General features: G+C 38.4%; 1 protein-coding gene across 1 annotated transcript; it reads left to right on the forward strand.

Moving 5' to 3' along the window:
* Positions 1-5540: 5540 nt before the first annotated feature.
* LOC111320960 (beta-2 adrenergic receptor-like) lies at positions 5541-15936 on the forward strand. The gene is made up of 3 exons (XM_022923707.2): positions 5541-5922; positions 10194-10243; positions 12361-15936. Exons 2-3 carry the CDS (start codon positions 10219-10221, stop codon positions 13443-13445), a joined length of 1110 nt encoding a protein of 369 aa, XP_022779442.2. The 5' UTR covers positions 5541-5922; positions 10194-10218; the 3' UTR covers positions 13446-15936.
* The last annotated feature ends 10194 nt before the right edge of the window (positions 15937-26130 follow it).

Below are 26130 nucleotides of genomic sequence, written 5' to 3' on the forward strand. Positions count from 1 at the left end.
GTCTTTGTAAGAATCAAGCCAGAGGGGGGAAGGCGAAGAGGTCTGGGACCGAAAAAGGATGATCACACAACTTGCAAAGCGGTCAATTCAAGGGATTGTTAGCGGACTCCCAAGCCACGCGGACTGCTCAAATCCTTTATGCGCGAAGTGTGGTCTTGCAAGTAACTCCTATTGTTGTTTTTTGTACAACAAATTGAAATTTCATCGTAGTCAAACCGTATATTATGGATACGCTCCTTTCTTTTGCCTGGGTGCTTTGGCAAAGCTCGTTTGAGGATGGGAGGAACTTTAAAAAACAAAGCGAGCTTAGGTGGAAAATGTCTTTGTAGGTGGTATAACTTGCTGCTCAAAGTGCTAAGCTTCGATAAAAATCGTGCAAACACCTCCGCAAATTTCGCCTGCTGTCACTTTAAATAAATGGTTCGTCGAGGAAAGTAATTTTAACTTGACGAACCCCTCATCTACCTAGTTATTTAAGTGTTGGAAAGATTCAGTTTCCGCCATTTATGCTCCGCCACATTGTTGACAAATGTACTACATGGCTAAAAGTCGGCGTTACGAAAGTCGCCAGACTTCCAAACGGGTACAAACATCTCACTCCTCTTGTCGTATGTGTTTTCCGAAATGGTAACGAAATTATACTTTACTACTTAACTGAATTACCGAAAACACGGAACCACGCTGACCTGCTGAAGGTAACGCTCAGCCTACGGCCAAACTCTCCAGAACAACTGAAAATATTACCCACGGCAACCTTTGAGCAGATCTAGCAAATACGTTTACGTGGAAATTTTGGAGCCACGCGATCAGCAAAATTTAACTGTTACTAACAGCTAGTGTAAATTATGATTTAACGGTTTATATCGTCGCCGAACAAATTCATTTATCCGTCAGCAATACGTTTCACTGTCATCATTTCAAATACAGTACTCTGTTTCTGCATACAGGACGGCAAAGAAAATCCTTGAAAATTCTTTATTTACTAATTTAGTTTCGCGAACGTCAAGATGCAAAGGCGATTAGGATCACATATATCGGTGCCCCGAACTTGTCGTTCGATCATGGCTTCGCCGCTGTCAGATTTATCTTCCAAGTTTGAGAACATTCAAATATCGCGTTCCATAAATCAGTCAGTAATAAGTGTGCATTAAAACCTGGATAACAATCTCCTCCCACAATTTGTTTCGCGTTCGCTTTCCCCGCCGTATACAAATAGCTGTCTAGTCCTTTTTTCTAATAACTCCCCTAGAGATTATACTTGCTTCAGTATTTCATGCTTGTTTTTATTTCGTGTAAGAAGGCAACTGCTTCATTTACGTCGAAAAGCATCGCATTTAGTCGAAAACATCGATTCGAGAAGAGTGTACACTTTTTCACTCAAAAGTATTTGCGTGCAGTAACCTGCGAAATGCCACGTCCAAAAACATCTCTTCAATAAAGCGCCAAGGTGTTATAAAACGAGTATCTAATTACTGTCTACCATTCGTCCTCGTAATTATAAATGCGTGAGTTCAGTGCAAAACTGTGAAAACAGTTGTAGACATATTGTAATTTACGCTGATGTGTGCATGTTAATGCGTAAATCTGTTGCAGACGGATTTGTTTGCGAGCGAGACCAAAGAGGGGGCGGCTGTACGCAGGCTACTTTGTTGCGTACTGCGCGCTTGGTTGAAGAAAGATAGAAACAATGCGCGTGCACTTTGAAAACTGAAAGAGCTATATTGAGCAGAATTTCACAACGAGTGTTTTAGAGTTTGGTTTAAACCCGAAGGCGCGCTATAAAAGGAAGTCTTCCCTGGGAAGACCTAGGCTCATTTGTCTCTCACCGTTGACGTCTGCCGGTGAAATTTAAATACTGGTAGACGAACAAAAGGAGCTAATGAGATATCTATTGTTTACTTCCACCAGCATGGTGTGGCACGAGGTAACGTGCGAACCACCTGTAGAATTTAGCATTCTTTGCATTCTATTTCAGTTTATTAGCATTCCCTCGGGAATACGTTTTGTTTTTCTTTCCCGCGTTCGCTATAATCGACACTAGTGCAAAAGTACCAAATGCAATCACTGAAAAAAAACACGGGGTCACCGGGTTAGTTTTCGAATTATTTAAACCACCAGCTAAAAAATGCGTCTGAATAAGCCTATGATAGCGTTGCCATGGAAACTGCTAGTGACGAAGTTACACCTATTTTTGAATAACCGATTATTAAATAATTCAAAAAATCGAGTTTCCGGATGGGATTTGAACCCACGACCCTCCGTGATCTAGTCGGATGCTCAAACCACTGAGCTACAGGAGACTCTATGGTGAGCAAGGGTCAATTAGTGGGTATTGACTGGAACCGCATCACGCGGCTACACAGCCAAACATCAGCTAGCGCATAGAAGCTCACTAACAGCATCACGCTGTCACATTAAAGCATCACATGCATTAAAGCATCACATGCAGCCAACCATCCTCCAAAGTGAGCGTGTAGAAATGAAAATAAACAATTTAAAAAATCGAGTTTCCATCCGGAAACTCGATTTTTTAAATTGTTTATTTTAAATAATTCAACCCTGGAAAAGTGCACAACTGGCCTTGGTCAGTCTTTTTGTTGTATTCTTTCAAAGTTGCAAACCATCAAAAAGATGAAAACTGGTACCAGCCACCTTAAGTATCCCCTTGAAGATCATTTTGGAAATGTTGCAATTTTGACGAGTGATATTGACCCCTTTAATTTAGATCGCCTCCATTGCTGGGCTTATCTCGAATTTGAAATATAATTTATCAAATTTATATTAATCAGTGTTCTTAAGCGACTTTTAATCTTCCAGCTGGGTAAGTTGAGTCTAACTGGTTCCTATTTGTATGGGATGTAGTTACTCGAGCTTCCGTTGGATGGGGCGAGCCTAGAAATGCAACTCGTTCTTTTCTACTTTGGTCGCCAAATATGTCGTCTTCCCAGGGAGTGCAGGAAACCGGGAGTAAGAACCGCGAGCCTCCCGTAGAGGGTTTGCCTCAGTTCCCGATATCATGCTATCATCATCTTTTAATACAAACTTTTTACCCTAAGGGTATGAGGTGTTTTGTCATTATGTTTGGTTCATTTTAAGTTTGTTCCTATTATAATTCAAACAAAGTGTAACAATTTGTCCTGTGCTAATTCATGAACAGAAATTTCAAAAAGTCTAGAACTAACTAGTTCAAGGTAAACACATATCTAGGGGTGATGATGCGACACACTCCCTCATCTCGCAAGAACTTACGACATTTTCCGGCTGCTCACGCCATAGTTGTGGTCTTCATATAGGGAATTTTTTAATTTTTATAACGGATGACAATTCTGATACATGTAGTACAGTCAGTTGGTTAAGCGGAAGTGCAATCACAGAAATGTAATCATCTTGAAGTTGATTGATGAGGTCTTATTCATACTCTAGCAAAAAAATGTCCAATCGGGTTTAGACGAATCAAAACAGGGCGTATGATAGATTAACCATTTTCATATTTGAAGTTGAGTAACGGAAGGAATGTGCTAAACCGGGTTTAGTTAAAATGTAGCTCTTTCAAGCGACGAAACTAGTTTTGGAGTTAACGATACTTTATTCCCAAACGCGATGAGTATTATGGCTGGAAAAGTATAAAGTGAAGTGGAAAATTCCTTAGAACGGTAAATATTATCTTTAAGTGTTAATATGTCCCAGAAGGGACATACTAACTCGACTGAAACTTGCAGCTGAAGTGATACTGCACACGTCAAGTTGTGGATGCACGGCCGTGCGTACATAAGGATTTTTACCATAGTAGTTCCTTAGGAAATAGGTAGAACTTGCGCTCGCGATATGTTAACCGCCTCCCGGCTAGCTCAATGAATAGAGCGCTGGACTGTTGTGCGGGAGGTCGAGGGTTCGAGCCCCGGCCGGACCAACACTCAGGGTCTTAAAATAATTGAGAAGAATTTGCTGCCTTTCTATAACATCAAGAAATGGTTAGATATTCTAGTCTTCTCGGATAGGGACGAATAAATGGAGGTCCCGTCTCCTGCAGGGTTGGGGTAGGAGACGTTAATTTCCCACACACGAGATTACAGTGTGATGGATGTCCTCCACTGGGGTGGGATTGGTGTGATATTAGGCGCACTTAATTTGGAGCCTCGCTCTGTTGTGCGACCCTCACCATACTCAGGTGAAAGTGATTAAATAAAGAAGTGTTCTTCACTTGAAGATTTTGGTTTAAATCATACAATTTTCATAATTTACATCACAAAGCCTCCCAATTTTCTGGTCGTAAATTGTGGTGAACAACAATTTACGTATGGTGAGTCAACTTCGTGGGTCTCGTAAGGGCAAGAAATTCGTACGTTTTTCGTTTCGTTTTACGAACAGTGACTATCATTTTTAAATGTTGATATGTCCTAAAAGTATTGTTCAAATAAAAGGTTTTAATTTTAAACCGCACACTTTGAGAATTTTTAAAATTTCCAGATACCCAGGCAATTTGTTGCCCATGAATTTCTTCAAGCAAAAGTTTTGTCTGTTATTCTATAACAGAATCGGTTCATGCTTTAATCAGGCGGCGCCTTGAGCAACTCTTACGCTTCTCTCATGCTCTCCAAACTTCCCGCGTGCATCCGTAACTCGATATACGCATGTTAAGCATGTACCAATTTTTTATTATTAATATTTCTATTCGCCTGAAAGGAGAAATGTGGATTACTCCTGCACATTTATTCTGCTTGTCAATAAACTTTTAGCGAAATAGTAAATTAGTCATGCTGGGATGCGACGCGACGCGACGCGACACGGCGCGGTGCAATGGAAGCTTAATCCAGAGCTAATCATAAGACCACCTGATCCCGTTTGTTCGAAGGGTGGATATACTGCTATTTGGTGGATAGTGCAATACTTTTTGCTCACACTCATACCCTGGAAAGCCATTCATCAGTTGGATAGTGTTACACTCCCTTTGAACAACTGGGCTGTGATGTCTGAAATAAGAGCAGAAAGTTCACGTGACTATAACCATGAGTTTTATAGGAGAATTTTGCCTCGATTTCACGAGCTAAAGGATGTGGTATGTTCCTTGAGTCCCGTCCCTTTCTTTACAAACCTGATATTCTCAGTGGGATCCTTTTCCTTCACCTGACTCAATCAAATACGTCTTAGCAATTTTTTTCTGATAACGCATCCAGCTCTGGCGCCAAGAATGAAAATATCAATGCTTAAAAGTTTATAACCCTAACCCTTACTTTAGATCTAGTCTAAGGGAAATCAGGAATCTCACGAAGCCGAAATGGCTCCTTAAACTTGGCTGATTTACACTTCATACAAAGCTCTTTACAAAAATACCTCGACTGTTAACCCCTACGGTATAATCTTAACTACCTCGCTGATTAAAACAAGTGGCAATAAATACTGAATCTGATAGAAACTGACACAGAGGGACCGGTTTAACACCCTTTATTTTGCGAATTAGCAGCACATCTGTCATTCAAGAATTTCGCTTCTTTTTTCCAAAGGCACAAGACTTGAAGCGAAACAAGTTTGGCATTATTTTCAATTAATCGGATAAAATCACACCGCTGTCTGCGTTGATTTTTTCTCAAACAAACGATTCTGTCAGCTATTGGACTCATGCCCAAACACCGGTTTAATTGCTTGACTCAGTAACATCAGGTCGAGTACGTGCGCCATGAAAAAGACGCCCTGTAGCTTGTTTTCGTAAGCAGTGCTTTGAAAGAATAATGATTACAGCTGTGTCATAAAAATCCAATATCCTGTTTTTAAGGAAAACAATTAAGAATTTAAATTTCTTCAGGAGCCAGCCCTAAACACATCAGTCTTTTGGGTGGACACTGTAGCGTCGCGAGCCACGAAACTTGAAGGATTGACCAGGATGCTTTCATGAAAACAACAGAGAAAGGAGAAAAACGGACTAAGGTGAGGAAATAGCATTTCGTTTAGATCAGAAGTGATTTATCTTTAGTCTGGTCGAAGTTTGTCCATACTCAGTACTCGCTGTCGGAAAGTTGTCCATCACATGCCACAAAATTACTTCTTTTTTCACATAAGAACATTTGTGGGTCTCGACGTCACTGCTGTAAGTTAACAATTGTTTCCTTATAGCGTTTAACTTACAAGGGCTAATCATAAAGTTTGAGTGATATTTAAAGCAGTTCAAAACTTCCTTCAGAATGATGAAGAAGATGACAAAATATCAGCTTCGGTTAATATCAGAAAATACAAAGAAGGGGCGCATCAATAATCAGTGACAACCTGGTGGCTGAGGATAGAGATGATCAAAGTGATTAACAATAAAGAACATCAAACATTTTAGCCAGTTTTAGCTATTTTTTTTTAGTTTCTTGGCTGTATAGTTAGACGCCAATCCGTCTCAAAGTATTTAGCGGGAAGATTCGTCAATCTATCTAATTTACTATTTCAACTTTGTTGATATATCCATATTATCTGGAGGTATGATGGTGCATTTGTACCTTACATTTGTACCTTACATTTGTACCTTACATTTGATCATGAGGCTGCACACTGGAGCATATCTCTTTCTATAATAAATCGGTACCAATCGGCGTCTAGGCAACGACAGCCTAATCCTCTTGAAACTTTTAATGTCCTTGGTACTTGAAAGATGCATTTTCATCAATAATAATATTGATTTTAAAATGGTTTCCTCTGGAGCAATATAAAACAAATGTTTTAAAATAAATTGACAACTCTACAAATAAAATTATATTCTAAAACCATTCGTTATTACAAGAAAACATCCGACATAAAAAATGAAATTTCGTAGAGTACTTGAACTTTACGGATATTACTCAAGGTCTCCAAAGCAATTTTAATTCTATCACTCTTGTCCTTACCCTTTTTGAAAGAGGTAACGATTCTATTCCATTGAAACCTGCTGTCAATCCTGCGTGCAATTAATTATTTTTATAAAGGGAAAGTTTCGCAGTGAACATCTGACTGGAACCATTGTTTCGCCATTTGACATTGTTCAGCGGGGAATTTGTCATCAATCTTTGTCCTCGGCTACACATTGGGATATATCTGCTTTGAATATTGACATTCAAACGGCGAAGCGAAATATCGACAACAAGAGATGAAAATTATTTACCCGTTTCCGACTTCCGAGTAATCGTGGAAAAAATACATAGCATTTAGAAAAAATATTTCCCAGGTTAGTAAAAAAACAGGCTACAAAGTTATCAAAATACTCAGACAGAAATCGTTGAAAAGTTTTGTTTCTTCGTAAATTAAAGAAACATTGAAACGTGACCAATGCAACGACTCACGTGGAAAAACGCGTAAATGGCTAGTGACTCTGTTGTGAAAATGCAAACCATGAAAACTAGCTCTGCTTTAGGAATCGTTAACACTTTAACCACTAAAAGTGACAAGCATCTAATTTCTCCTTCCAATGTCAACCCTGAATCACACATTAAGGTCAGGAGAATGAAAAAAATGATCGCCAACCAAAGGAGCTTTGACCGTTAAACAAATTCTCCTTCTCGGCACTATAGGAAATGCATTGAGAACAGTTTGGAGAATATTTTTACTGATGCTAGGGCGTATCAAAAGAAGTAATGCACTTTGAAAAAAAGGAAAATGATAATAACCGCAATGCATGCGATATTCAGAGACTAGTTGGGGCTGCTCCCTGTTTATCTTCTTTTTTTTTTTTTAAGAATCAATTGCGATTTTGTTTGTAGTGCAAACATCCCAAGATTTTACAGCAACGATCATTTTCCTTTGCATATATTGCTAAAAGTTTTCGACGAATGAAATTCAAGACTTGTAATTACACTTCACATAGACGATGGTGTATACACATCTCGGACATGTTTTTCTAATTAGTTTCGTAACTCGAGAGTATTTGATCAATCAATCACACATTTTGATCAAGTTGAATTTGGCATCACTTATTTTGTATTTCTTTAAATTTGTCCCTCGTTGTTCAAGGCGCATCACAGTCAAGTCAGAACACCCACTATTGCGCTTGTATAAAATAAAACATCCTGAATCCCTGAACAACGCTATTTAGTTACCCGTTGTTACCTTTCAAATGGAAATTATGGCTTAAACTGAAGCAAAGCGAGAAATAATGTACTGGGGATGAACATATATCTGCTATATTAGTTTTTGACCAAGGTTGCAATTGAAACAAGGCGAAAAGAGTTTTTAATAGTAAAAGTAACAAATAAGTTTTTCTAGCCGTTTTTTAACGATGCTGGAAAATAACATGTGTGCATAGCTTTCATACAGATTTGATAATACCGTATCCGTTGGTGCTTTTCACATTTACGATTGATTTCAGTCCTTTGGTAAACGACTTCCGAGTGTTAACAGTCTCACGCAAATAGTGTTCCCAATAGGAAGCGAAAAATTAGGATGGAAAAGGTAAAACTCACCAGCCAAATTTTTTTTGGCAAAGATTCCCAAAACTAAAATGGCTGTTTTGTCTTCGGGAAGTCTGCGTTTCTTTTTCTTTTTTTTGTTTTGTTTTTTTTTTTGTTTGTTTGATTTTTTTCGTTTGTGTGGTTTTGAAAGATAAGAGAAACGAGCAGAAAAGCGTTCATTACGGATTAACAAAATCTCAGATTTCAGCCAGCGTTTGGCTCGGAAAGATGGCTAAAACAGAAAAATAAAAAAAAATAAAAAAATGCATATCTATGGTTAATAACGTATTTCATCATTTCGTTGCGACTTGAGTCAACTGGTGGAGATAGGAGATAGAGAAGATTGCGATTTTGTCGTTTCCCTCGTTAATTATTCAATTTTTGCATCTGAAAATGTTGACAATAAACTGGCATGAGTTGTCACCTTCTTGTTCATAAACAGACTCGAGGAGAGATATTGGACTTGTAAACTTCGAAGCTGCACTTAGTATTGCACAGAAGAAACTACTGAGAACAGAAACATAATTGTGTTATCCATATTATTGAAATTTCTCGTTTGCATGTTGTTTAATACCATTTCAGAATGTAAGATATGACTTCTAGAGAAAGTATTTTAAGTTTGTTTACGATGATTGTTCGAAATGGACCATTTCCTCTTGTCATTGTCCTAAAATTACTAAGACGAAGAATCCTTTAGAGTCATACAATTACAACAGGCCAGAAGTGTTAATGACATAGAAGCAAACAATTCAATTTTCGCGAATAATTTTCTTCTCGACAAATCAGAAAAAAAGGACAACATTTCCCACCTTCCAAAGATTTGGGCGATTCTCGATAACATTAATTTTTAAAACTCGAGAAGATATCAGATTTCATCTCAGAATTTCCCTTTTTTAGGCACGAAAAAGATGCCCGCAAATGCTAATCAAGGCAAGCCGTCATAGATTAGCCGGCAGCTTTGAGAGAAATACATCTTTATTGTAGTTAAATATTTACCTTATGACGGATTAGTGATCAGCTGCTGTAACTTGAAAGAGCGACTAACACCGTGCGACATCACACAGTAAATAAATACTAAGAAATACTGTTCATTCGCAAACAAAAGCGGCATTTTGCTTCCAAGTCAAAGGTAAGGAGCGGAAAAGCAAATTTTTCCCTAATGAGCCAACTATACTAATTATCTGCTTTGAAGGCTAAGAACGAAACAAAGAAAACTTTCTCCCAAAGGTGTCGTTAGCACCTTTTTACTAAGAGGGCTGGTCTGTTATTTTAAACCCAAGCCATTCTCTCCGAACTCTGACTAGGTTTGTAAAGTTGGTTAAATCATATGGTTAAATAGGAAACGAGTCTTTATGACGATAAACAGTGAAATTAAAAATTGCCTGACTTCGGTATTTCGTGGACAACAACGCTTTTGGGAGTCTCACGAAAACAAGATTGTATCATAGTTAGTAGAGGGGATTGTATCATAGTAGTAGTCCCTTCTACTAGCTATGATTGTATGTGATCGATGTTCGTTCACATAACATCCTTCAGTGCGTGAGTTCGAATGTTTCTTCCACTTTAAATTCCGGCCAATTGCTTTGAGCATATGTCAACTTTCATCTGAAAGTTTTAAAGCTATTTTTAATTTTGTATAAAGATGATTTAATGCACATACTAAGGTAAGTTTTACCTGTTAAGTGACCAATAGAAGTTGACATTTCGTTTTAGTAGTGCTACTTTTCAGCAGAGTACACGACAATGTAGTTGCCACTGCGATTCATCTTAACCACTTTTATTTTTATTTCATCACAGATATCTTTTGGCATCACTAAACAACATGAAAAATCAGCCCACGCCTCCAGGTAAAAATATGTAAATTCCTGTCAATTTGAACACGTGTGGAATAAAAACTCATTGCTAAGCACGTCATATTTCTTGAAGCAATTCGCTCGAACTGGTATCTTTGTTTTGAACCTTATAGTTGTTAAAATTGTTGTGTCAGACTTCCAAGAAAAAGATTTTTGATAAGGAGCAATTAAAAAACCATTAAGATAGCGGCAATACTTAAAGGATTACCGCCATTTTGCGGGCAGTTGTTTGTGGCTGCAAAAGCACGTTCCTCACTCCTTGCTCGAGCCGCTGTTTCAAAATGAAAATATAAAACGCATCCTTAAAATAAGTCATGTGTTACAAGCCTCCGCAGGAAAGTCTTAAAACAGAAGCGACACTTGATTAAAAAAATTACGTCTGAAATATACCGAGGATAAGACTGGAAGAACAGAAATCCCATAAATATCCTTCAGATCTCACCAGAATATGTTGGGAAAATTTCCTAAAAAACCACTTAAGCAGTTAAGGAGTGGTTGCAACTGATTGTCTTCCTATTTCTAATCACGCAGTCAATTTAAAATAAGATAGTTTTGTTTGTTTGCTTTTCCTCACCCTTCTGGAGTAATAATTACGAAGCTGCCATAAATTGTTATGATAAGGAAATGTTCTCCAACAGTAGCATCTAGCTATATCTTCATTAAATTTCGGTACGGATACTTTGATATTTTACAAATCGTCCCAAAAAATCGTTCCTTTCTTTTACAAAAATAATTGCGAAACTTAAATTATTTCGGATTTGCATCTACTTTGTGCATTTGGCATGTCTCTTGATTTCACCGCAACTTCTATTGCATATTGACCAAAGGCCTGAAACTGTCGGCGGACCGAAAGTAAAATTCAATCCAATTCGATCGAGACAAAACGTGTCAGAGAGTATTGATACATTTACAAGTAGGGACTAAAATCTGTCTTAAGAAATGCCTTCAGTGATTAATATTTATAATGAATGTTTTGGCCTTGGAGTTTTATTCGCGTAACTAAAGTTACGATATTTAAGGAAAATTATCTGAGTTTCATCCTTTAAATTATAGGAGGCTTTCGAAATTTTAGTCAGTGATTGGGATGAAAAAACAGAAAAAAAAAAAAAGAGCCAAAAGTAAACCGGGAAAATTAAGGATGCACTCGAATATGGAACTCGATAGAAAAACCCCCCAAAGAAACGCGCTAACCGACAGGCTACCGTGTCACTGACAAAGAGATCCAGACTTCCAGTTTAGTACTCTTGAGGTATAAGGTTATTGGCGATAAAATCTGGTCAAAATTTTCATTTTTTTTTTTTTTTCTTTGCTCTCTAATTAAAGAAAACACTCAAGTTTAATTAGCCGTAAAAAAAGTGAAAATTTTTAAAATGATTGCGAGATAGGGCCAAAAGAATGTTTTGGGGAACCTGTACCGAAAAGCGAAAGGTGTCAACCGGAAAGGCCTCCGGCGGAGTGTTGACGCTTTCCGTGGGCTTTCGTCCGGGATTTCATTTGCATATTTTGTTTATAGGGCGTCTTGCACTGCATAACAAAAGGGAAATACTCAGCTGGCACATTTCGCAAAACGGCAAAACGTTGATAAATAAGAATCCATTAAAAGAAAAGTCGCGAGAGAGCCCGAGCCGAAGAAATCAAGGTTAAGTTTTCTTTTTCACTGGCTTGCTTTGCCCAATTTTCCTTATGGTCCTTCTGTTTTTCCCGATGAAGATTTCTCGGGAACCAATAGAAATATCGAAAAAGCCTCGCACACTTTGTCACCCTATTATCTGCTGAGTGATACTGTCCATTTTGTTTGGGAGTCGGTGATAACGCAGAGGTTTGTAATTCAGTAAAGCAAACACCGTAAGTTCATTAGTGCTTAAAGGCTTGCGCGCGCCTAAGAAAACAAAAAGTGCGAAATTGAATTTGTTATTTCTAGAATGTATACTTTGAAAGCTTTTTATAGATACAGAGTTTTCCATGGTTTCTTTTAATGCTGCGCGCGTAAGACGATGATTCCTGAAGGTACTCTATTTTGTTGTCAGTAAGCTTAAAGAAAACATCTTAAAGCTACTTTGGGGAGAATTGCTGACCAGTTGCATTTCCTGATTTTATTTCTCTTTTAAAAGGAATTTCAAGAAATGCAACAGACGATGTCACTTTTGAAGGGTATTACAAATCAGTTACCGTTGGACTATTGGTTGTTTGGAGTCTCCTCCTAAGCTTTATCGCTCTCACAATTATTTTGTCAAACACAATTGTAATTGTTTCTTTCATCAAGTATGCCAAATTACGCACACGCACCAACTGCCTAATAGCAAGCCTTGCTGTGGCAGACTTATTGGTCGGTCTCGTTTCCGTTCCTGGTTGGCTAGTGCTTATTCACAAAGAAGAAAATCAGAGGTCTTCTTGGTATAGCGGTCTCATGGAAATATGGTATATCTTTGAGATCCTTAGCGGAGTGGGGTCCATATTTCATCTAATGGCTCTAAGCTGGGATCGCCTGTGCGCCATTGTATGGCCGCTGAAGCATCGTTCATACACAAAGACAAAATACCTGGTTATAATCGTCGTAGTTTGGTCAGCGGCAACCTTGGTGTCGGGACTCTCTGTAACTGGTAATAGGAATTCGCCACAAGCGTACAACATGACAGTTATTTGCCTGTGTTTCTTCCTCCCTCTTGTTCTGATCTTTGTGGCCCAAGGAATAACGCTGGTCACTATCAAACGCAACATTGCTAAATTTCACCACAACTCCAGTCTAAAGCGGGACGTTAGAGCCACTAAGACAATTCTCATTATGATAGGGTTGTTTCTGATTGCCTGGCTGCCGTTCTTTTCTTTGGGTTTGGTTCGTTTCATCCAAGACGACCACTCTGAACTACCCGCAAACGCAATCTTTGCAGTCAAACTTTTGCAATACAGTAATTCACTTTTCAATCCCATTCTGTACGGGAAAAAATTCCCGGAATTCAGAATAGCATATATAATGATTTTATGTTCTGCCAAAAATGACAGCGAAAGCACAAGGTATGCAATTTCCTCTTCCGTAAACACGAAGAAGTTCAGAACTTCCTCGTCCACTCTTAGTACGTCATTTCCCACAACACAAAGATCTCACAGATTGTTGCGTGTTTTGATAAAGAAGCGTGAAGAGCAAGCAAACGTACAACAGAAAGACGAGGAATTCACTTTGATGGTCAGTGGTCTTTGACACTTCGAAAGGTTTTACTGGAAACCTTTCATGGGCTTCAAAAGACAAACTCGCACACAAAATAAACACATTAAACTGAAAATAGTTTGAGCAAGGCTTTAAAAGCCTTCATAGATTACAAAAATAATTGCCAATCACCAAATGTCACTACTTTGGGGTAACAGTTGACTTGGAATTATGTCATTTCTATCATCATGAGCTATTTGCATGGAAAAGCTAATACGTTGAAAAGTGTAGAACCTAATCTACCTAGAAAAAAGAAACACCCTTTTATCTATGCTCATTTTCTATAAACATAACTCCCTTGCTGTGAAAAGTCAATCGATTAAACAACGTTTGTGGAAAAAAAAGTATATGTAAAGGTAGCGCTTCAATCAACATCATCGCTGATGATTTTGAACATCACTTTGTATTTCCATGAAGTTTTATGAAGTACTTATTTAGCTCAGTAACACTTAGTCATTTATCTATGTTTGGATACAGCGCGCGCTGTCATTGGTTGAAAGAGCCTGCTATATCAGAGTACAAACCACGAAGCTGAGCTGAAGCGATCACGCTATCTGCCGATTGTTACTATGTCTGCCTTTCTTCGTCAATTGAAAGTGATATTTTGGAACAAGTGGGCAGGCGAGTAGCAACAGAAAACATGCCAAGCACCGTAGTTTGCATTATGGTAACGATAGCAGAAACGAAATGGACGGTCCGAATTTTGAAGGTTTTCACGCTCAGTTAGATTGTAAAAATCAAACACAGCGAATACTCGTGTAGTATAATTAGTTTCGTGTTTAAAAACAAAACGGAACAAAAAAGTGATGAAAATCTAAACAAACTGATATAACTGTTCAAATTCATACAAATTATGACGGTGTCACAGCGAATGGGATCATGTTGAGATCTATCGAGGCTAGCTCATCATGGCAATCTCCAGCCAGCACAGTGAAGCAAACCTCAGAAATTAATCGTGCGCCCTTCGAGTAAAATGAAATATGAGCTTGCTCTGATATCCTTTCCGATGCGTTGAGTTGAGGGCCACATCAGCCGACTTTTATGACACTGTCATCCCGAGCAGCTTGATATTCCTATGAATTCGGCCGCCGTTCATTCATAAAACACACTCCTTAAAGAGTTTGTTTAATAACTGTCATTTGAAAAAACGTGCGTGTTTATATGAGCCACAATTCAGGCGGATTTCACTGAACATAACAAGTGTAACACCTTCAATAGCTTCTTTGTCTCTTGTGCCGAAGATTTAAGGTCGATCCACCGATCAACCGCGCGATCCTTTTCCAAATGGCCACCGCAAATTGTCCGCCCAGAAAAATTTAATCTACGAAAGATCACCGTGACGGAAGTTAGAAAGGCTCTTAAAGATTTAAAACCGAAGAAAGCTACAGGTGTTGATGGTATTCCATCTCGTCTACTAAAAGACGGATCAGACGCCCTGGCCTATCCACTATCGCTCATTTTTAATTTAACTATCCAACAAAACGTTATCCCTGCAGAATGGAAAAAAGCGAAGGTGACCCCTTTACATAAATCAGGTTCAAAAGATGACCCAAGAAACTACCGCCCCATATCGGTATTACCAGTGGTATCTAAAGTCCTAGAGCGTTTAATCCACAAGCAGCTTGCAAGTTTTTTTGATGATCATAACTTGCTCTGTAAATTACAGTCCGGTTTTAGAAGAATGCACTCAACTGAGACGGCTGTAACTTATTTCGCCGACGAGATTCTCCTGAATATGGATAAGGGCCTTGTTACTGGTTCTGTGTTTATTGACCTGGCAAAGGCTTTCGACACAGTTGACCATGACATTTTGCTCAGAAAATTAGAGTACTATGGTATATGCGAGGAAAGCCTTCTATGGTTTAAGGACTACTTTACGGGAAGAAAGCAGTTCGTGCAAATTGATTCTCATTCATCTGAAGAGCTTGCTATAACTTCTGGAGTGCCACAAGGGTCCATCCTCGGACCCCTGTTATTCATTGTCTACATTAATGATTTACCACGTTGTGTCAAACACTGTTCTGTAAATATGTACGCTGACGACACAGTTTTATATCTTGCTGGCCCAACAGTAGACAATTTAACTTTTTACTTTAATCAAGATCTTCAATGTCTATCTGAATGGCTAGAAGACAACAATCTTGTTCTCAATGTTTCAAAAACTAAGTGTGTACTATTTACATCTCGAAGGCATAAAGAGCGCGATTGTATTTTAAATCTTAATCTTATCGGAAAGCTCATTTCTTGCGAAACTACTTTTAAATACCTAGGCGTGGTGTTCGACAATTTTATGACTTGGAAGGCTCACGCAGACTATATGTGTAAAAAGGTGGCGTCAAGAGTTAGTATTCTGGGCCGCATTAGAAGTTTCGTCACAAAAGAGGCAGCAATACTTGTTCATAATACCTTAATTCTTCCCTTATTTGATTACTGTGACATTGCCTGGAGTAACCTTTTACAACAAGATATAGATCGACTACAGCGCTTACAAAATAGATCTGCACGGATTATTACACGTTGCTCTCGGTCATCTGAAGCAATAGATCAGCTGCAATGGCCGACTCTTTCCAGTAGACGCTATTACCACAAGGCTAAACTCGTTTTTCTCTGTCTCCACTCATTAGTTCCTAGTTACTTTTCATCATATTTTACCAGATTTTCGAATATTCACAATTATTCCACGAGGCAAAGTCTGAGGCTATCCCTACCAAAAGTAAAACAGAATTTTGGGAGAAGGACCTTTCTTTTTACTGGCGCAGAAATTTTTAATAAACTTCCTTTAAACATTGTGAAGAGTGAAAACATTCAAACGTTCTGTCGCCGAGCAAAACATTTCCTTTTACCGTAATTTTGATAATTTTGATATTTTATTTACTATGTTATGTTTTAATTGTGTTTTAGCTTTGTAGTTTTAGGCTGTTAATGTAGTTGTAAAATCTTAGTCATTATATATACATATATATCTATTCTAGAAATTTGATGTAAATTATTTTCAATACAGGGCCCCTATGGATACCAGCCTTAGAGCTGAATGGGCTACCCTGTGTAAATAAAGTTTGCTTTACTTTACTTTACTTTAACATTTCACTTTCAGACTCCTTATTTAAACTAAAAAAACTTCAGGCAAAAGTATTAATTCGACCTGCCAAACTATTTTAGTTTGTGAAATATTGCAGATCGTGAACTTTGGTTTGGCATTTTTGACAGCTTTAGTCTTGTTCAACAATCAGATTACTCGGACATTTATAACAAGGATTCTGATTGGCTTATTGTAGCCTGCTTTATGAGAGTATAGATGATGCTGACGATAATGATGTCCGCTTTGGAAATAAAAGTTTGTTTTGAAAATTGAAAGTAATGCCAGGGGAATTTAACGGATACCTTATCATAAAACAAATGGAGAAGCCTTGACTGTGTCCTTGACTGTTGTGAAGCACCCAAGAAGCGGCTAAAGCACTCAAGAGGTAGGGAGAACACTCGAAGTCCGAAGTTATTTAGGTTCAAGCTTCGCGATGAGGTTCACTTGTGAACTGAAGGATTAAAAAAGACTGAAAACTTACAAGTCGAGAGGTGCTGGTGTAAAAGCGTGTCGTGGTCTGCAGCTAGTTTCGCTATCCCTACGACCCAACTGAAGTTATCGACTTCGAAATTACTCTACCGACACTAAGAAAATGAACACCACTTCTGCTCACGAAAGAAAGTCTATCTGCTATCATGTCTAAATTCATTTGCCTACAAACTGCAATGGTACAAATATACCGTGGCTAACAGAGTCTGAATATGTTTTTAATCTAAGTGATTCATTAAGGTATCTTGACTGTAATTTTTTTTCATAATATCTCATTGCGTTTGACCGTGAAGAAGGACTTAGCCCGATTTTCGAGTAAAAATCTGTTGTGTAATGCATTTTCCGCCATTTCTTAAAATTAACATCCTGGCTTCTTCAAGCGTTCAGTTCGTAACGGGAACCCAGTGGTCAAACGTCAGGCATGCGCGACGGGATCAGTTCTGGCCGGCTGTGCACCAATTTCCGCTGGCGTAACAATTTAAATAAAAATATAGGAAACAACGGCTGAATCGCAAATAAGCGAAAGAAATTAAATGCTCATAGAAATCTTTAAAATGCCTTGCGACAGGCGCCATGATGGCAGCCACGAATTTTGCTCTCCGCAATTTGTCTAATTCTGCTGCTGTGTTCTGGTTTTTTCACAGGCAGCCCAAGCTCACTACTAGAAAAGCGGACGTGACTCTTACCGTGTTGCGCAACGTTTTATATTTATAAAGGTTTGTATGGGATGTTATCGGTTTGCCTTAAAAGAGAGAAAAACATGTCTTGTTTTGAAATAATATGGGCTTACCTTATTGCCTTGTTGTTTTCTTTGTTGATTCCTACCGTCTCAGGCCATTTTGAAGCGTTTTCGGCGAGTTAGCGCAACACGGTAAGCGTCACGTCCGCTTTTCTAGTAGTGAGCTTGGGCTGCCTGTGGTTTTTTAAGTTCATTTCACGATGTCGGTACTGTTAAGGAACGTGCTTTACAACCAGCCTTCCGTTGGATACCGAGGTTTAACTTCCGCGGAGATTTTCCGAGTTACAACCCAAGTCAACCGATCGTTAGCTGGAACAAACGCGGCTCGTTTGCCTCTTCCTGCCTTCCTCTGAACTATCTGTGTTGACGTTGAAAGAAATCCTGGTCCTTGTTGTTCTTCAGCCCATTTTACTACAAGCTCTTACAATGTTCGTGGACTTGACCTGAGACATCTGAAGCATTATCAACCTTCGTGCATATCTTACGAGAGCAACCGGCTACTGTCTCTTCGTCATTGGAGTAAGCACTACTGTTCGCCAGCATTTCTGGAGAAGTTAAAAGCTATGAATCTTTTGAGACACCGGGGGAAGCGTGCTAGTAGGTCGAAGAAACAAAAATCAACGAGAAATGGTCTTAGGATTCCTGTGATTTGTTGTGGTCGTCGCCGTTACCATGTTTCATTAAATATTCAAAATGCCACTTCAACGTTACAAATCTGTGAATCACGCCCTTTAGGTGTCAATATGAGCAACTTAATTTGTATTCGTACAGATCCATTGGAGTCTAAGTTATCGACCGTTGTACCTTTGGATTTTTGCCTTTTGAATTCTCGATCTATTTGTAACAAGTCTCGGCTGATAAATGATTTATTTATTTATTTTTATTTATTACAATTTAATGGCAAAAGGATATACGTAAGTAATGAGACCCATAAGGATGGCCTACAAAAGAGTCGAGGGACCCCATACAAGGCAGGCCACCTGCCATAACCCTCCCAATAACCGCTTACGTTAAGATAAAAATTTAAATGATAAATATCATTACATTATAAATATAGATATAAACATAAAGATTATATCTAAAACAAGATGAAAGGAAACAATCAAACAATCACGTGATTCTAGAAAAGAGGAAGTCTCTTACTCCCCCATAGCTGATCACAATGTCGACCTCTTTGCCCTGTCAGAGACGTGGCTTCGTGATGATGACTCGGATTTATATTTATATCCGTGACATTTGTTCAGACGGATATGTTTTCCACCATGTCTCTCGATTACGTACTACTGGTGGCGGGGTTGGCATTGTTCTCAAGAATAATATCAAGGACAAAATTCAAGCACATGAGTCCTATTGCTCTTTCGAACATCTTGAGCTGGAACTCAGGGCTACAAAGTGTTTTGTCCGTTTAATTGTCTTGTGCCGTCCTCCTTCACATCCGATGTGCCACCGTTTTTCGATGAGTTTGCCGGTTATCTTGCCCATGTAGTAACGGCATCAGGCCATTTGCTGATTGTTGGTGACTTCAACTTTCATGTTGATTCTCAAAATAGTGCTGGTCGGTGATTTACTGGCCTTCTGCATTCATTTAACCTTCACCAGCATGTAAATGATTCTACACATAAGAGTGGCCATACCCTTGACCTCGTTATCACTAGAGAGGAACAATCTTTCATCAAGAATCTCTCAGTCTTTGATCCTGCACTTTCTGATCATTTTATGATCCGGTGTAATCTAGATTTTTGTAAACCTGTCACTCAAGATCAAATGTTATCTTTTCGACGTTTACGTGCCATAGATATGGATAAGTTCTCCTCTGACCTGGAAGACTCCGCGCTAATTAGATCACCTCTAAATGATGACCATCCATTAGCTATTGATCAAATGGCTGACTCTCTAACTGCATTTAAAAATCAAGTCAGAGTCCTTGACCTATCAAATGTTATATCGAAAAATAATTGTGAAAATTGTGAGTTATGTAAAACTTAATTTTATATTGTTTATATATAGTTTCTCTTATTATTATTATAATATTAGTTTAGTTTACGTAGTAGGTGTCCCCAGTTAGTTTTACTCGTAAATACTAGAACGATTGACACGTTAATAAAGTTATTCATTCATTCATTCATTCATTCATTCAATTCAACTCCACTCTTCAATCTATAATCGACAATCATGCCCCAATCATTTTTACGTCTGTTACTCTTCGCCCTTATGCGGCATGGTTTACGGATGAAATTAAAGTTGCAAAGAGAAAGAGAAGAAAACTGGAAAGACGATGGCGTGCGCATAACACCGAAGCTAATCATCTATTATACACCGAACATTGTCGTGAGGTGAATGACTTGATTCGTTGTGCAAAAGAGAACCACTTTTCATCTATAATTAAAAGCAACCAAGGAGATCAGAAAATATTATTTCAAGCAGTTAATAATTTGTTATACAGGAAACCGATAGTAAGCTATCCTTCTGTGGGTTCTGATATGGCTAAAGCTGAAAAGTTCAAATCATTCTTTATTAACAAGATACGATGTATACGCGATAATTTACCTGTTCATAGTTCTGGATTTCCGAATTTCCCTTACTTGGATAACTCTGCGACTCAATCCCGGCCCTGTGAATTTGCGACTTTTTAACGTGCTTCTTCCGACTTTATAGATAACTTTATTAAATCCTCCAGAGTGAAAACTTGTGCTCTCGATCCACTACCAGCTTCTGTGCTAACTAAATGTTTACCAAGGTTGCTGCCAGTGATAACTGATATTGTAAATCGTTCCTTAGACGAGGCTCTTATACCAAACTCACTCAAAACTGCCATGATTATTCCATTGTTACAGAAGACTGATTTAGATACCGAATATTTTAAGAATTTTCGTCCTGTTTCTAACCTTCCGTTCGTCTCTAAATTGATCGAGAAGTCGGTTGCGGCACAACTTGTGCAGTACTTTGATGACAACAACCTTGATGAGAAATTACAATCTACTTACAAGAAATTGCATAGCACTGAGACTGCCCTTCTGAGAGTTCATGACGATATCTTACGTACTGTGGATTGTGGTTGTACTGTTGTTTTATTACTGCTCGACCTATCTGCGGCATTTGACACGGTCGACCATGGTATATTACTTCACAGACTTAATACTCGGTTTGGTATCAAAGGCAAGGTTCTTGCTTGGTTTAAGTCTTATCTCACCGACCGAAGTCAATTTGTTAGCATAAATGGATAAAATTCTTCTCACTCTGATCTAATGTTTGGAGTTCCCTAGGGATCTGTTCTAGGTCCGATTTTGTATTTACTGTATACGTCTCCTCTCGGCGACATTATAAGAAGACATGATATGAACTTCCATTTTTACGCGGATGACTGTCAAGTTTATTTTTCGCTTGACTCGGTTTCATCAGTTACTACTACGAGAATCGAAGCCTGCCTACAAGATATTGGAACTTGGATGTCATTGAACAAACTAAAATTTAACGGTGATAAGACTGAGCTTTTGGTCATCGGATCGGGTAATCTGTCTGCTTCTCGGCTTCCTTCTTTTACAGCGATTGATGGATCTGTTGTACAGCCTTCGAACTATGCCAGGAACATAGGCGTAATCTTTGACAATAAGGTAAATATAGAACGTCAAGTTTCGGCTATATGTAAATCTGCATTTTTTCACATCCGGAATATATCTCGGAATAGAAAGTTTTGTCAGTTAGTAGTACTAAGGCGTTAGTACACGCCTTCGTTACATGCAGATTAGACAACTGTAATTCTCTGTTATATGGTCTTCCGAAACATTTAGTTCATAGATTGCAATTAGCCCAGAATTGTGCGGCACGGCTGATCTTATGTGGTCGCAAGCATGATCACGTTACTCCTTTACTGCGGGAACTACACTGGTTCCCCGTGGAGCAGAGGATTATTTTTAAAATCTTATGTTTTACTTTTAAAGTTTTAAATAATTTATGCCCTAGTTATATCAGTGACTTGTTAGAAACTTAAAAGCCTACTAGGTCTTTGCGATCATCGAGTGGGAACTTGTTAGTGATTCCTCGCTCCAAGTTGAAATATTATGGCGATCGCGCCTTTTCTGTCTCTGCACCTAAGCTGTGGAATGACACTCCTGAAACCATAAAATGTAGTGGAAATCTTAACACTTTTAAGCGTAATGTTAAAACTTATCTTTTTAAACGTTATTTTAATGAATGATTATGTTTGATTATTATTTTACTTTTTACCTTGATTGTAAAGCGCCTTAGAGCTTTGGATAGGGCGCTATATAAATTGTCATTTATTTATTTATTTATTTATTTATAAAACAAGACGGAAGGGAAATCTCGAGACTTTTCGAACATGAGGGTTATTCAAGTGAGGGTATCCTCAATTCATTTTGTTTTGTACTTGTGAGGTTGTTTGTAACTCGTGTGAGACAACTTGATTCGGCTGAGAGTCTGAAAGCACGCCACCTAGTCACCCACATGCGCAGATTGGGCGCCCAGCTAAATTGATCTGTATGAACAGAGACGTTAACTCTAACAAAATGTTACAACCCAGGATAGGTAGAGGGGAAGAGGGGGTGACCCGGCTCCCTTCCCCCTGGTTATACACTGAGGAGGAATTTGTCGAGCCCTGAGTCTCATAAATGATACATTTGATTTGAATCAAGTGGCACTTTTGAATTTTCATTTCATACTAAGGTGTTGAGAGGTGCGGAGGAAGAAATCTTCAAACAATGAGAAAACCAGGATAATTGAATGTCATTTTTATGATATTTCTTAGTCAAATTACGATCTTAGTTCCCATAGGATCCTACGTCTATACTTCATGCTAATTATCATGTATTAAAAGGCCACTAAGAAAGCAACCAAAATTTCTCATATATTTATGTTATTCACCAGCCGGGAGGTCCGTATGGGGAAAAACTCTACCCTAGGTCTCAAATCCCCTTTTGTCTAGCGGAAAAAAGTGCCTTAAGGAGATCTCAAATTGCGAGAAGCTAAGTTACCGGTTGTGAACCAACAGTACCTTGATCACAAATTTGAATCTGACCTGTGTGATGTACATTGTTGGTTTCACACGCCGCCATCTGCACCAACGTGATCAAGAACGCAAAAACTCTTATTCATTAATTGGCAAGCATTTTCGTGACAAATATTCTTCGACTCCGAAAGATATTACAAAGAATTTCAGCATTTTAAAAAGTGTACAAACAAATTTGACTGACTAGTCTACGAAATGTTTTTTATGCATGAACTGCTCTCAAAGTACAATCGGACTCAATTCGTGCACCATTTTCTTATCATCCTCATATTATTTTTTCTCTTTGTATGTTTTTATAGTACGTTTACACCTGCTAATTTGTTTTGTACTTCTTACATGCTTATATGTATTGTTCCAGTTTACCACTCTCTTAAAAATGACCGAAGTATTGTTGAGACGTCGTTTTTTATCATTGATTTTTATTGTCAAAAGTTTCGAGAAACCCTTACTCATTATGGTAAAGTTGATTTAAGAGGCTTCCATGCAAACTTTGAAACATATTTTATAAGTATCCTCACCATCTGACTCTCAAAAATAAAGGGAACGTTTTTGTTGTGAATCTATTTTGCTGTTTTCTCGTGCGGCCAGTTTATCGCGTCCTATTTAAGTTAAGCAAACCTTCCGATTTTTTCAAAAACTTAGTCAGTGGTCATATGATAAAAAGCTTTTTGACTGAGATAAGACCTCATGACCTCGGGCAAAATATTTTCCCGTCCGGCTCTCCCGCTCAGTCAATAAGTGTATATTTTATTTCCGATGACGATTAATCTTCGGAGACTTATCTCTATTCAGTTTTGAATGGCAAGGAAAGTCATTGTAAGTAAATTCAAATCTATATCTTGAAGTTTTGAGAGTGTTTCTTTGTTTGCTTCAATGACGTCTCTAAATATCGTCTTTCCTCCACCGAGAAACTAAAGTCAAATGAGGCACTTTTCCTCAGAGATACAAGGGGGTTTAATGCGGCTTTTGATCATTGAATTCCCTCGTTTGCTGTTGTGCAATTTACGGTGGAAAAGATCAAATTCACGGCCCTGCAAAGACATAGCGAAAGATTATTTGTAGTGGAATTCAAAACTTTGCTCAGCGTTTTACAAGCAATATGGTCAAGTAAAATTTGCTTTTGCTTTGATAGTATTCGTTGTCTGAATCCATAATTGTGAGCCACTTGTTTCAATATTTACATTTTTTTAGCCTCTCTCGTGAAAAGATTGAAAAGTGTAAATTGCAGAACTCGGAGTGGTCCGTACCTGGGGTCCGTGTATTTAACCGATAATGTAGGAATGTTTTAAGAACTTGCTCTTAATCAGCCAGGTATAGGGACGTTCACAGCAAGGACGCCAGCGGAGCCTATAGAAATTAGGTACAATGTTGCGGAGGACTGAATAAAGGGGTAATTTTGTTTAGGTAACCTCATGATTTCGGGTGGAATTGTGGATAAATAAGCACGGGTTCATTTTTCAAAGACTTACAAATTTCAAGAGCCCCTAAAGTGAGTCTAATTTGTAATCTTTGAAAAAATTGCAAGGGCTGGTTTATTCCAAATCATTTTGCATGTGATAAGTCATGTGATACTTGTTAATGATATACATGCAAAAACTTACTCTGTTATCCTCTTCAGTCGTGTTTATTTCGTGTCACAGTTCACTGGCTCGCCCACTTGCCTCTGCTTTGTGGCCAGAGTGGTCAGGTTTTTCGCGCTTTACGCACGAAAAATCGAGCGTTTGTACTCTTATTCTTAGGTACCAGTCAGTAGCAGTAACAATTACACGAATGAAGGCTTTAAGGTTTGTAATCTTCCCCTCCTTTCGAAAGAACTGTTGCATACAACCCCTGGAGAATTTAATTCAGGGCCTTCGGTTCGTATGTTTCGTCACTTTCGTCAGAAGCGGTTTTGAAAGCACAAAACTTTCAGACTTTTAAGCGGTCGTTTGTTATTAGTTGGGTGATTCTCGTCCAAACTCTAAATAACTATCTCATAACCTGACCATGAATTTTTTTGCTGTACTTTAGCGAACTCCGCCACTATCGATTCCATTTCAACTTTCTGCATTGAATACCATCGAAAAAATACGCTGAAAATAAGTTGACGTTTCGAACTAATCACTCTGACGAGAGGCCAACCCCCGAAACGTCAGTTTTAGAAACTCTTTGCGGTGGCCATTACAAATTATCAACTCATTTCATAAAATCAAATGAGACTGTTACGATTGCTTTGAAGTGAATTGGAAAGTGGTCTGTCATTTCTGATCGCAATAGCGAGGGAAAGGGCTAGTTATATACTTCTTACGTTTTTTTGTGATCTGTTTCTACGTGCAGTCTCGCTTCAGGGTTTGGAAAACACATTAATTCTTGCCTTTAGGTCCCTGCTTATTGTTGCGAAAACACGACGTGCGTTGAATTTTAAGCAAAGACGTATAAAAGCTCTTTGTGCTAATTTGAATCGCTTGCCCAAACAATGCCTCCTTACAACTGCGTTGGTAAGAAACAACAAAAGAATACTGATCTCTACATAGGACTTAGCTCACATGCTTTTGGTAGAGGTGTATACCAACATTATATCAACAGTACCAGTGAAGGGTTTTCTTCTTCCTGCCTATCCTTCTGATGAAATATAGATATATATGAAATATATCCTAGACGGTATTCAGTGATTCATACAAACCTAAGTGCATGACGTCGATTCAGTTCCCTTGTTGTCGTACTTCATTTTAGACAACAAACACAATTAGGGTTTTTGATGGTTATCTTTTCGATTTTAAACTAATAAAAATTAGATATCTGATGAGCAAAATTGAACAGGCAAGAAAGAGACCACCTAATTTGCAACTTGTTGTCTTTTGAATACGTCTAACATTTCCTAGTTCTGAGAAACTGGCGTTGGATCAAATAATAAACCTCTACGTAATATTTTCATTCATTTAAATCACTTTTCTACTCGATTCAATATATACATGTTGGGACAGCCATGTCCCGGTCACTTCCGAACATAAAGGATCAAAATTCCATGTTGTTACATGAGAAAATCAAAAGCGTTTCTGTGTCCAACTAATTTCGGAATTTAACGGAAAAGTATGCACCCCATTCAGTTTCAAAGTCTGAGGCATATATGTCTCAACGTGTCTTCGTAGGAACTTGTATGCACCCCCTTCAGCTTCAAAGTCTGATGCATATATGTCTCAACGTGTCTTCCTAGGAACTTGTTCTAAGAATATTTTTCGCATAAAATTAAGTCTAGGGTCAAATTCTGGGAGTTCAGAGTTTGCTTTAGGCATTGATTATATGCACATTCACGTCAATTGCTCGTTCTGTTCCATACTATAACTGACACTTACAACAATGTACTGAG

The sequence above is a fragment of the Stylophora pistillata genome, chromosome 6 (assembly GCF_964205215.1).
Source record: "Stylophora pistillata chromosome 6, jaStyPist1.2, whole genome shotgun sequence".
Lineage (NCBI taxonomy): Eukaryota > Metazoa > Cnidaria > Anthozoa > Scleractinia > Pocilloporidae > Stylophora > Stylophora pistillata.

Coding starts and splice junctions, on each gene's coding strand:
- LOC111320960 (XM_022923707.2), top strand. CDS start 10,219: ATGAAAAATCAGCCCACGCCTCCAG. Junction 10,244..12,360: donor AAATCAGCCCACGCCTCCAG/GTAAAAATATGT, acceptor CTCTTTTAAAAG/GAATTTCAAGAAATGCAACA.